Source organism: Daucus carota, chromosome 1 (assembly GCF_001625215.2).
Source record: "Daucus carota subsp. sativus chromosome 1, DH1 v3.0, whole genome shotgun sequence".
Classification (NCBI taxonomy): Eukaryota; Viridiplantae; Streptophyta; class Magnoliopsida; order Apiales; family Apiaceae; genus Daucus; species Daucus carota.
Window position 1 is genome coordinate 53,308,273 of NC_030381.2, and position 13,341 is coordinate 53,321,613.

Here is a 13,341-nt window from a genome sequence, read left to right on the forward strand (position 1 = left end):
AATCAATTTGTTCCATTACTTCTTACTTTTCATTCATTTTCAAACTACTTTTTTACTCCGCTATCTTTCTTTTATGAATTAAAAATGAATGGGTCACACCATTTCACCCATTTTTCTTTCCATTTTCCACAAATTAAACGTATTTCTTAACCTCCGTCTGAAATCATATGTAAACAAATGGCTGAGACAGTAGGAATCTCTACTTTCAACAATTTATTTAATATGTTATTATTATTATTATTAATAATTTACACATGAGCACGAAACGACATGAAAAATGTAGGAAGCTTGGGGCAAGTAGTCACTTAGGGTGGAGAACTTAGCTATGGATATATAATTAGGGGCAATAAATTTTCCATAATTATTAGGGACCATTAGTTAAGTGTACGTAGTTCTGTGGGAAAGTTGGGGTTATGTGATTTTCTACATATAAATACTCCTGCTTATCAATATTGTATGTGGATTGTGCATTACTCAGACGAGACCTAAACGGAGTTGATTGTTTTCTGTAAACTTTATGGCTGACATAATGAAAGAGTTATGATCGATTAAATGTAATTATGTCGCCGTGTGCTATAAATTGACATTCAACGGTTATCAACAATTTTCTTGTCGATATGTTCCTGTACTACGAGATATAGGAAACAAGTCTCCTGATTCAGCTAAAAACTGCATTTCGGGCATATGATAAGAGCATTATTAATTCGATGTTCAAATAAATTTTAAATTTTAAAAAAAAGTGAATAATTTGTGTGTGTAGACTCTAAATATTTTCTTCAAATTTATGAGTCTCGTCACTATAAAAGAGCATCTAGATATTTATAACCTTAACTAAATATAATATCCACCTTCTTCCGGCCATTTTATTCAATTCCCTCCAATTCTATATATCTTCAACTTTTTCTTCAAATTATAATAAAATATAAATTGATAACAAATTAAAAGTGATGCTGGAATTATAGCGATATTCAATGTATTAAACTGGTAAGAACCATATGTTATATTGTTGTTTAAAAATTAAATTAAGAATTTTACTGAAGATGCTCTAATTATTCCGATAAAAAAATATATGACATGTAGGAATAAAAAAAATACATAACATGTTGAAAAAATGGACACTTCAATGAGATATTCTGAGCCCAACATATGTGAATCATTTTCTATTATCATGTTGAAATAATATATTCAATTTATAATAATTTTAAATGTTAATAATATATTATTTTTAAAATAAAGTTAATTCAAATCATTGTACAACATAATAAATTTTATATAAACAATATCTTTATATAATTACCTGTTGGATATGATCTAAATAATTTATGATTATAGACTTCTATTTTTCTTTACAAGTGTGTGTAAAAAATCAAAATAATAAACTGAGCATGACCTTTGTCTCATTTTTTCTATTTCTTTTCTTCACATTTTAGTCACTTATTTAATAATCTAAGCACATTTAGACTTAGCCAAACGGGTCCCATTGTAACATATCGTTAAAACAAGTGTCATAAACAGCGATCCGAACCAGTGTGCGTATACATGGGTCATGGCCTCATGAGTGAATAAATGTCCATAACAGCGATGTACTTAACGTGTGCATGGATGGAGCTATTGGAAATGCTGCTACAGTTGAGACTTGAGAGGCCACTAGTATATGTAATTTTGCGTTCACAATTATATAGAATAAAGGATGGTTTTGGGAGCTTGGTATTTATTGAGAAATGATCGAGAATGGTGGGAGCGTCGTTTCTTACCTGCAATTCATCACAACTTGCAATACAGACCTATCGCTATCTCATTCTTTGTCTGTTGCACTGCATGCATTAAGGTCCATATAGATTCAAATAAGTAATCATTCTACATAAAATTTCGTCCAATGTATGTACATTTGTGCAGAAATTCACACAAATGGAAACCCTACATTTGGTTAGTGGTCACTTAATTGGTAGAAACTAGAAGGGGATCTTACTACTTTGGTGATTTCGAACAAGGTTATTGAGTATGATTATATATTTGTATCGGTTGAAATATGATAGAGTATATGAATATTTATTAGATTTATTTAAAAAATAATCTGTATTATTTGGATGGAATGTAATGAGGAGATAATGAAATGAGATATTATATATAAAGAAATTTTGTGGAAAAAACAAAGAAAGTATAAGATAATGTCAACTAAATATCACAAGTGAATCTTAATTTCTTAGGATGAAGATCGTAGAGAAATATAATGATGAAGTGGAATGAGAGCATTTCTCACAAAATATGTATTTAAATTTTTAGTTCAAATCATTATGAAACAATAAAATGACTGAAAACTATATAAATTTCTAATGGGATTCTCAACTAGTTATCAAAGATCATGTATGATAGAGGTCTCATTTTGAACTTTCCGTCATCCCCAGTATTTTAACATTACAATGACAGTGAGTATTAAGATCTAATATGAGATATATTTGATTTGAGACATTTATCTAACATCTTAATATTCTAAATTAAGATGGGTCTTTCTAGTGTGTGCCCATGGGCACACATTATACACCAAATTTGATGAGATTGGTGGATTTTAATTGGTGGACTTGGTGTAAATGCAGGGGGGCCATCTTTATTTATTATTAGATGACCAATAAGAATGCACCAAACTCATAAAATTTAGTGTCTATTGTGTGCCCATGGGCACACCATAGAAAAACCGAATTAAGATATTAACTTTATATTTTCCCGTAAATAATTCTATGAAAAATTTTCATGAAAACTTTCTCATAATATTCCTCTCAAATATTTTCCAGAAAATTTCTCGGAAAAGTCTCAAGAAAAGTTTCCGATGAAAGTTTTTTTAGAGAAATTTCTTGTAAAATTCCCATGCAAATTTTCTCATGAAATATCTCTGGAAAATTTTATAAGAAAAAATTCTCGGTAATTTTCTCGGGAAGTCTCACCAAAATTTTATTCTTGGACAATTTCTGGTTAATATTTTCTCTAAAAGATCTCGAGAAAACTTTCTAGATAAATATCTTGTGAAATTCTCGCATTAATTTTATTTAGTATTTAATGATATAATTCTAATCTTAACATATTTTTTTTAACGAAAAATGAAATGTTATATATGATAGTGTTTTGTGTTGTTTTTTTAAGGTGTTCTTTGTGTTGTGCAACCCTGCATATATTAAAATATTTAAATTACATATTTTAAGGCTGCATAAGAAAATGATAGCATGAGTATTTTTGAAAAATGACAAAAAATATTTAAATAGTATTAAAATATTGTAAAATATCTAAAATATTAAGAAAGAGATAAGCAAGTAATAGTCGGTTAGATTCGTTTTTTTCGCAAATATTCTTTTCCGTTCACATACGGTTGCAGCAGTTAGGAATCAAATCTTTGCCCGTCATGGAACCAAACATTTCATGGTTTATTCTTACTAATATTTTACTAAATAGGGGTGTTTAGTTGACCGTTAACAGAACCATAACAATGAAACTGATATAGAAGTGTGATTAGATTAATTATATTACTTCCTATTTCCTAAATATCTTTTTATGAACTCCGCAGTATTTTTGACTATATATGAAAGTATCAGTTTTATTTTAATTTTATATAATAACGGTTGTTTGTAAGCTTGCATGCGTCCCCAAAGGGAAGCAAATGCACTTAATATCTTATTTAATTAAGTAGGTGATTTTATTTTAATTGTCTAGTGGGAGTTAATTATATTTTAATATTACTTTCCAAGTTTCAAAAAATAATTGTCGGGGGTGAATGATGAGTTTCTTGATTTGACATAAATTGAAGTCCATGAAAGCACCATATGAACTGCCAAGAATCTTGTACGTATTTCCAACATAATCAAAACAGCTGCTGTGTACTTTCTTTTCTTCTTAATATTAAACTCCTTTGAGTACGTTAAAACACCGAATAGAATATACATGGTGATCATATGCAAGAGTATACATTACACTGGTGCAAACTTTCACGGATTAATCCTTACAAGGTAATTTATTTATTTGATTTTATAAATTCCAATAATTGCTATGTTACTTTTAAGCTGATATTGATAACTTACATAATTTACGTACTTTTCGACCCTCAAACTTCGAGGCTGCATCGGAACTTCCACCCATATTTCGAAGGCTAAAAGGTCATTAAGTCTAATATTTTTTCTATAAATGTTTTGATTAGTTATTTTCATGATCAAGCTCTTATAAATCGGAAATCAGAACTAATCACTTAACCTATCGATTTAGGATTTTCATGATTTTTTCAAATAAATCAGGAACTTTAGTAATTGAAATGTTACAAGGAGTTAAAAAAGCTGAGAAGAAAGGTAGATAAAAGAAGCCAACAAGTGACAAAACTCAGGAATCAGAATTCAAAAGTGAGAATAGAGAACTGGGTCCTCGGCCATTTTTTTCCGAGCTAACTCATTCAAGGATTACAGCTAGGTCTTGTGGTCCTATCGATTTGATTTCTCGTACAAATTAATGGCCATTATCAACTGTTGTGAATATGTGCGAAACCGTGTTAATAAAGAGACAGATGGGCTCTGAGCTAGTGGCCTTCGCCTTTGAGATTTAGTGTCTGATTATGTTGGGCGATTCCGCTACTATTCAACATGTTTCACTGCACAAAATTTCCCCATTTTTCCTTTCTCGATCATCATTACACACCGTAAGAAAAGTGTTTATTTTCGACATCATGGTCTTATATTCGATCAGATTTTGACAGTCGAAAATAACCGTTTTTCTCGACCAGACACACGTTTGCAGTTGATCTGATCGACACAAAATGTAACTGTTGTAGCGTCGTTTTCAAGTACGTCTTCACCTGACAGGCTGTCTTAAATTTGTCCTTGAAACGGAAAAATGGTGATACATGCATGTAAACAGAAGACGAACTATAAGAGGGTCTGCGCATCTTTAATATAGTGTACCTTATATTTTAATTTCATGCACATTGCACCTAATAAATCATGTTTGGTGTGTATTAATTTCAGCACAGGGATTTTTCCGACGTAATCCACCAAATTCATAAAATTTGGGGTTTAGCATGTGCCCATGCCCACACACCAGACAAACCATTTTTCTAAACTTGAAGTCACGAGCTAATTTATGAATTTATAAGAAAAAGAAATCTTGAATTTACGTACGAGAAAACAAGAGAAGACTATTTTATTTTAGTCCCATTACACATTCTAATTAAATCGTTACAGCATAATTTTAAGCGATACAAAACCCTAAAATGAAAATAGTATGACTGGATGGCATGAACATACTGAACATGGTCATCCAATACATCTCATGATAAGTAAGAAGTTTGCTAAGTATATATTTTTGTAATAACATATTTGTGATAGTAAACTATAAAAAATAATTTATATTTGGGGACCGGAGCTCCGTTCAATATAATACTCGAGTAGCTCATACTTACTAATCGATAGTCCGACTTTACCCAAAAATTACACATTCCATACGAGGAATGGAGTAGTAGGTTTAAGTCGTCTGTTCTCCAGACAAAAAGCCATAAACTTCGAAAGAAGAAAGAAAGCAATGGCCTTTTACTGATTAAAAAGAAACACAACCAAAAGGTCAAAAGTTATGCATAGTAGCATTTACGATTTCATCTTATTTTATGGAAAAAGTAGTATGTGAACCAACCATATCGAGACAATTCTGCGACAAGGTTAACCAAGATCCACAATTTCAACTTTGTGTATATATGTATTACTAGCTCGGAAACAGTTGAATGTTGGTAATACATGTCTAATTAGAAAAGATAGTGGATCCATATATATGATACTAATATATGTTCGATAGAAAAAAAATTCTCAAATGAGAAATCTTGATTAAAACAATTTTCTGTTGAATGATACTGTATTACGTCATATGTATATATACATCAATAATTTAGGATTAAACTGTAGAGTGTTTTTTTCGCTGAACATATGCTACTAAGACACTTACACACGTATGTCAAAGCTGGATTCGTTAAAAATATGGTTGCCCAAGAATTTTCTAAATGAATAATAATCTTGTATACACCTAAAAAATTTAAATCAAAATTATTCAGCGTATTTAGCAAAAAAAAAAACACGTATAACCCATGAATTATAACAAGTAGATTTGATGGTGCGTCACTTTCATTTCAAAAACTTGCTTTACCCCCGACACACAATTAGAAAATAGTGTCGTAACTATGCAAAGCATATAATCTAGCTATAATTGGATAGTGAAGCTCAAAAGAGACTTTGATTGATAATAAAGTAGGGTTTTCACCTCTGAGGGTAAATTTGAGTTCACCTATATATAAAATTATTTACCACTTTAATTTTACTCCAACAAGAAAGATCCTTCTACAATAATTGGTCTAAAGAGTGAGGATAAAACATTCTTTACTATGGTTGGAAATAAATAAGGGAAAAATAATAAAATATAATATCCTCGGGTGTAGTTCAGAGCGGGACTATAGGGCTGGAGCATTCAACACCGCACTTATTAATCAATGAGGTGTTCAATAACGCAATTATTGTGAGTGTGGGTGTGTAGGCTATTTAAAATGTGAGGATTATAATTGCTCCACCGAGATGCCTTCTCTTGATGAGATATTTCCAGAGTATCGTCTTTCTCTGATAGATAATGGATGTTTGATTTTATGATTAGATAGACATTTTTAGAAAATTATGGTGTTGTTTGGTCTGATTTAAAAAAATCATAAAATAAGTCATGAAAGAATGTTGTTTATGAAATGTGTTGTTTTGGAAAATGGAAAATAATTTCACATTTATACCAAGTGAAGTTAAAATTCAAATAAATCCATATCTTTGTATAACATTTTCTTTCTACAAAATTTCCAGCATCTGAACCTCCGAACTGAGCTTAAATTTTAAATAAATTAAATTATTTAACTTGAGTTTGAGATTGTACATAAATAATCCGATTCGTGAAGGGTCCGAAATTTGAATAATGAAATAATTGAGAAAATTTTATATATATATCCATATTTTAAAATTTATTTTCAAAAATATGATCGAAGTTACCTATATGACTGAATGGTGATTGAAATAAATTGACTTTTAGGGTACACAAGTTGCAATTAAAATTACATATATACTTGCACCATATTTTTTTTAATAATTTGAATATTAATATCCAATAATTAACCACACAAATAAATAATGCTACATGTTTGTACGCATGTGTGCATTATATCTCTCTTGCCCCTTATCATCCGTCTCTATTTCTCACCTATTAGAGAAGAAAAGAATCCAAAGAAAACAACAAGGAGTGAGGCCTGTTCAAATAGGACAAATTAAGTTATTTGTGCTCCCTCCGTCCCCTTTTACATGTCCATTTTGCTTTTCGAGGAGTCAAATTGATTAATTTTTGACTAAACATTATAAATTATTCATTCATTATTATTAAAATCTGAAAGTTGCATATTTAAATAGACTAAATATACTTTCTAATGGTATAATTTTTATTATTTTTCACAATTACATGATACATATAAATTTCAGTCAAAATATAGTCAATTTGACTGGTCAACAGTCAAACTGGACATGTAAAAAGGGACGGAGGGAGTAATTAACTTTATAGGGGAAGATATGAAGCTAGATATTATTTGTCCAAAGAGGAAACATAGTTTTCCTAAATAATGATGAAAATTGTCACTATTAAAGCTAAAGAAGAAAGTTAGCTTTCACCATCACCCATAAAATTACGTATAACCCACCACTCATGCATGTAATTACGACTGTACCAGGCTCCTTTTGTGGAAGAGACCATGGTAGTTGTGGTTTCTGTGGATGACCAAAAAGCTTGTAAACAAAAGCTTCTCTTCTTCATTTGCAAAGATTAAAATGCATATGCATATCAATAACATTAATATGCATATATGTTATTTATATATGATTTTGATTTTTTTTTAATTTTATGTTTGTCCAAATGAAACACTGAGGACAAATAAGTCGTACATAATAACAATCTAAGAAAAGATGATCAGAATTTTTAATATTAAATTATGAGAATATCAATATGATGTAGACCGAAGTCTAATAATATTAAGTACGAGATGATGAGATAGTCTTCGTTATTAAATTACAAGAAGATAAATACGAGATGATGAAACAATATTGTCACCCGGCCACAAAAAAGTTAACACAACGAAAGTTTGTGCCCTTAATTAGAATCTAATTAGTACTTAAAAGTGTAATATAAATGAATAAAGAAAAATTAGTACACGAAGAAGTGTCAACATATACACATCCATTTATCGACATGAAGTGAAAACTAAAAAGCGGTTAATTATATGATTGAAAGATTTAAACAGTACTTTGTGGCACAAAAATAAATGGGGAAAGATGATGTCAAATCATAAATCAGCCAAAATGTTGCACACATACAAATTCACCGTCCAAAAACACACACCTAAACCATATACACCTACTTTGATACTATCACATTGATTGATTATTCATACCATATTCCCAACAAACACTATACAGTTAGAAATCATTCAAGAGGTTATACAGAGACTGATCAAAGCCCACTCATCACTCAGAAAGGTGGAAGAAATTAATTAGCCCTTTGGAGAAAAATGCAAGGGCTAATAATTAGATTACAAAAACAAAACAAAGACTTTTTACATAAACACACATTAATTAATTTAAATCAACCCTAATTAGAAAAACTCGAATCTGAATTCCCCGGTGTCAGCAGCAACGTCACCATCATAAGCATTTTCGAGAGGCCATAGCGGCGGGTAAAACCACCCATCCACTGAGTCGATTAATACGAAATCGTTTTTTAGCTCCGCGGAGTCGAAACACGTCCCGAGACTCGGTAACTCGACGATTTCGGTTAGTTCGTCAGAAGTCGACAAGTCTATTGACGAAACTAGTGAGGAGAGTGATGACGAGGATGTCAGAGACGACGATGAAGACGAAGAAGGTGATGGTAACGTGGTATCGAATTTTTCCATTGCGGCTGCCTTGGTTGCCGCGGCTTGAACGTCTCGTGGGGAATTCGAGGCCGGACGGGGAAACGAGTCCGCGAGATCAGGGAAATTTAGAATCGCCGAATTGCCTTTAATGCTCAGCGCGGCTACGTCGTGAGCCCTAGCAGCCATTTCGGGTGTTGCGAATGTTCCGAGCCAAATGCGATTTTTCTTTCGAGGCTCCCGAATTTCGGACACCCATTTACCCCAGTTGCGCATTCGAACTCCGTGATAAACCGGATGCTTGCTATTCTCCCGCATTCTTTTCGGTTTTCGGTTCGGTTCCAATGCCTTCTCCGAATCATTTTTCGACTTTACCAACTCCGGAGAGGCCGGCGACGAGGGAGAACACGAGAACGAGTTCGAGCTGCTCTCGAGCTCGGAACTAGCCGTCATTGTTTCTTCAATTTGGTCACAATGTTACTCAAGAATTTGCTTGCTATGTAGTGAAAATTACGAGCATTAAAAAGACACAAAATGTAGATGGAAATTTATAAGGTTCGAATATATACAAGAAAACAGAGTGGAATACACGGAAGAGAGAATGGAATGGAATGGAATGCGAGATTATAAAACTGGAAAAGAGACTTCTTATAAGAGAAAGGTTGAGGAAGAGGGGATGGGGTCATATTACACGATGGGGTACCCTAGTGTTGTACCACGCAACCAAAATTAATTGCATTTCTTTATTTATCCATACTTCTTACTCCATTGACACTGTTCCTTTCATCTTTCACCAAACTTCAATATCATATCATATTTTGTATTATTCAACATTCAAAATATCCCCTTGTTTACCTTCTAACTCATGTATTTTATCTGCGTAGAAAAAAGTTGTTACCGGATTGTTGTCGATCATCGAAGAATGGGACGGATTGTAATATTACGGTTAGGAGGGTGACGGTATAGATTGCCGTTTTACAATAACAAGAATATTTTGTAATGCATGTTTTTATACTAGTGTCGGTGTTCTAAAAAACGCATTAAGCGGTTGTTTAGACAGAATCAGAAACTAAAACGCATTCGTTTGGTATTGAACGGATGATTAAACGTTTTTGAAAATTAAAGAGAATGCTATGCTCGTTAAGCCACCATTTAATGAAACAAGCGATCAAAATGATGTTGAGTTGCTAATTTTTTAATTTTTAATTTTTTTATAATATAATTATAATTATATTAAAAAAATAGAAAAATAATTTATTAAAACATTAAAATTAAAAATTATATTCCTATAACAGTACAATTTTATTTAAATATATCAATATGATAATTAAATATTTAAATATGTCTATCATTAATGACATGTTTAAAATACCGTTAAACGTCCGCTTTCCTGCGTCTTAGAACCGATATTTGCCCCGTCGTATAACACTGGCTAGAGCACAAAAAATGAGTATGGTTTAAGATTAGTATATAACGGTGTTGCACTGCTCGGTGGCCGGTTCTGGTCCTCGGGATACGAAATAGTGTTAGTATACAGGAGTATTATATAGTACTGTACTCTTCGATCAATTATTTGTCATCGGTACTGCTAGTGTGGTATGCATAGGAAAGCTATAATTTGTACTATGCATAAAGTGCATTATTTTTGTAAAGGTTTTGTCTACTCTGGTAACAAGTACCTTGCACTTGCTCGACATGGAAAGCTGATACTGATAGTAAACCATCAATTTTTATGTGAATTATACTAAGAAAAGTGTTGAGCATACAAGAATGATATGGGTAAAATTGGAAGAAAAATATATTAAAAAAACATATGTTCAAATTAAAAATGTGTTAAATTAAAAAAATCTTGAAATGAGTCGATGTTCTGTTGGATGACATCATAATGTTCTTGTATATACATAAAAAATCTAAGTTCAAACAATGCAGTGATTTTCTACTCATAATATGATATAATATTCGATTGTCAAAAAACCGAACCCAAATATATGTACAGGGTCCTATTCCAATACAAATTATTAAAATACAAATTAAATACAAACCAATAAGATTAATTAGGATGGTAAGGAATTTGGGATCGCGGATGGAACCCGAAATAGACCTAGAAGAAGCGTGGGGCCTAATAGGGTCGGGGCAGGTCATGGAGGGGCCAAGTTTTGGCTCTTAAGGCTGTCTGGAGCCTGTCCAGGACATGTGCGGAGCTTTAGCGAGGCTCTAGCGGGTCCGGAATGGATTGATTGGAGGCGAAGATGGGCTCTAATCAGGTAAAAACATACATGGGACGGGTGATGTTTAGGTATAGTTTCTTTTGATACATATATTTTAATTTATTAATTTTTAAAATTTAATTCACACATATATCAAAACATCTACAAATGTGTTTGAATATTGTACAATTACACTACAAGTCATAACTTCATCATTCATTCTCATTCGAATTTCGAACCAAACAAGGAAAAATAAGTCGCGATCATTTCTTTTGTCTCTCCTTGTTTTTCCTTATGTATCCCATTCCCTTCTCTAATAGTAAACTAAAATTGTTTTCGGTCGAGATGAATTTTGTAGTTTAACATTGTTTTAGTTATAAAAATATCTATAGTTATACGTACTTTAATCATTTCAATTTTATTATTTTAGTTGAAATTCTAACTCACATGTTTGGAAGTAACGTTCATTTCATTTCATTCCTACACAATTTTCCTTACAATCTTTATCACAATAAATTTAAACCAATTCATATTTAAGTGGTGTATTCAGTTAGGATTTTAAAGGACCTTTTTCATTCATGAAATCTGAGGATATTCAACTCGGATTTTAAAAAATATAACAGAATCTCGGAAGTATTCAATTGGGATTTCAAATTTTGTTACAAAATCTAGTAGTATTCAAGTATTCGATGTGCATTTTAAATTACATTTTAAAATCGGTAGTATTCGATTGATATTGTTTAAAATCCATTAAAATATGATAGTATTCAAATACTCATAGATTTTTTTGAACTTCATAAAATGATGATTTTGTAGGATTGTTCAGTATATTTTAAATTTTTTGAAATCCCACCAAAATTTATGAGATTTTGAATTATTGTGCTTAATCCTAAAAACTCTCATCAACTCTGTAATATTTTATCAAGAATCCACAAAAAACAAAATCAGATACAATTCATTAAAATCTAAAAGACCAAAAATAATTCATTAAAATTCAAGTTGATCGAATAAACTCTCTTTTATCACTATATCTCATATTTTCTTCTTTATCCATAAATTTCTACATAATTTCTAATTCTATTTTCTTGTCAATTTATATCATCCAGTAAATACAACCTAAATGGACTTCCTGATCATGGAGGTAGCTAGACCCACAACAATTAACTGTAAAGACTTGAGAATCCTTACTTTAGACTTTAGTAATGTTTGTGTTAACCAACATACTTTACTTTTATTTCTTCTCTTCTTTTTCCACTTTTCTCTTCAAAATATTATACTCGCATAATAAACTCTGCTAATCCCGCAAGCCTCACACCCACAAACACACAATATATTAATTCTCCGTAATTAATTAGCAACCAACATGATTAACATAAATAATTAATCACTAACCGTAAAATTCATGCCCCTTGAAAAATAATCAAGGTTTTCGAGTAATGTAATAGTTAAGCTTTAACCTTGTGGTGTATGTGAATTTTGGTCCCTCAACACGAAAACAAATTCCAAGATATCAGCAACTGGGTCCAAAGTTAAAAATTGAAAACGATAATGTCTTATATGTAACGTATGGATACAGTCATTGTACGACAAAGCTTTTTGGTTATAATGCACACAAAACACAATGATACACAAATGTACATCACTACGTTGTATATTTCTCGCAATAATTTAGCTACTAAATTGGATACTTATGTCAGCACTGATGTATATTTTGTGCAAGTGAACTCCCACATGAAACTAAACTATTTTAGGGTGGCCCTGGTGATGTGATTTGTCTTTAAACAAGTTAATAAAGAGAAATTACCTTTTAGTAATCTAATAGATTAAATATATAGATTTGATGGGAAACATTGGAATTGCATGCTTCAGGTTCATTTCGTTCAACTTAAGCAGGCTACATCAAAGTAATCTACTCCCTCCGTCCCAGTGAGTTATATACATTGGGATTGGACACGGAGACCAAGAAAATGTGTAAGAAATGAGTAAAGTTAAATGAAAAGTGGGTAAAGTGGTGGGACCCATATATTTTTTAATAATAGATTTGAGATAGTGGAGGAAGGTAGTGGGTGTAATAGTGTTTTTATTATTATAAAATGGAGATAGTGGGAGAATGTGGTGGGTGTAGTAGTGTTTTATATTATAAAAAGTTGCTATTTTGGGAATGTATAGAATTGATGGGACATCCCAAAAAGGAAACTG

General features: G+C 31.6%; 1 protein-coding gene across 1 annotated transcript; it reads right to left on the reverse strand.

Annotated features, from left to right (window-relative positions):
* Positions 1-8,348: 8,348 nt before the first annotated feature.
* Positions 8,349-9,630, reverse strand: LOC108210752 (dehydration-responsive element-binding protein 3). The gene has a single exon (XM_064086080.1). It carries the CDS (start codon positions 9,386-9,388, stop codon positions 8,678-8,680), a length of 711 nt encoding a protein of 236 aa, XP_063942150.1. The 5' UTR covers positions 9,389-9,630; the 3' UTR covers positions 8,349-8,677.
* Positions 9,631-13,341: the final 3,711 nt, after the last annotated feature.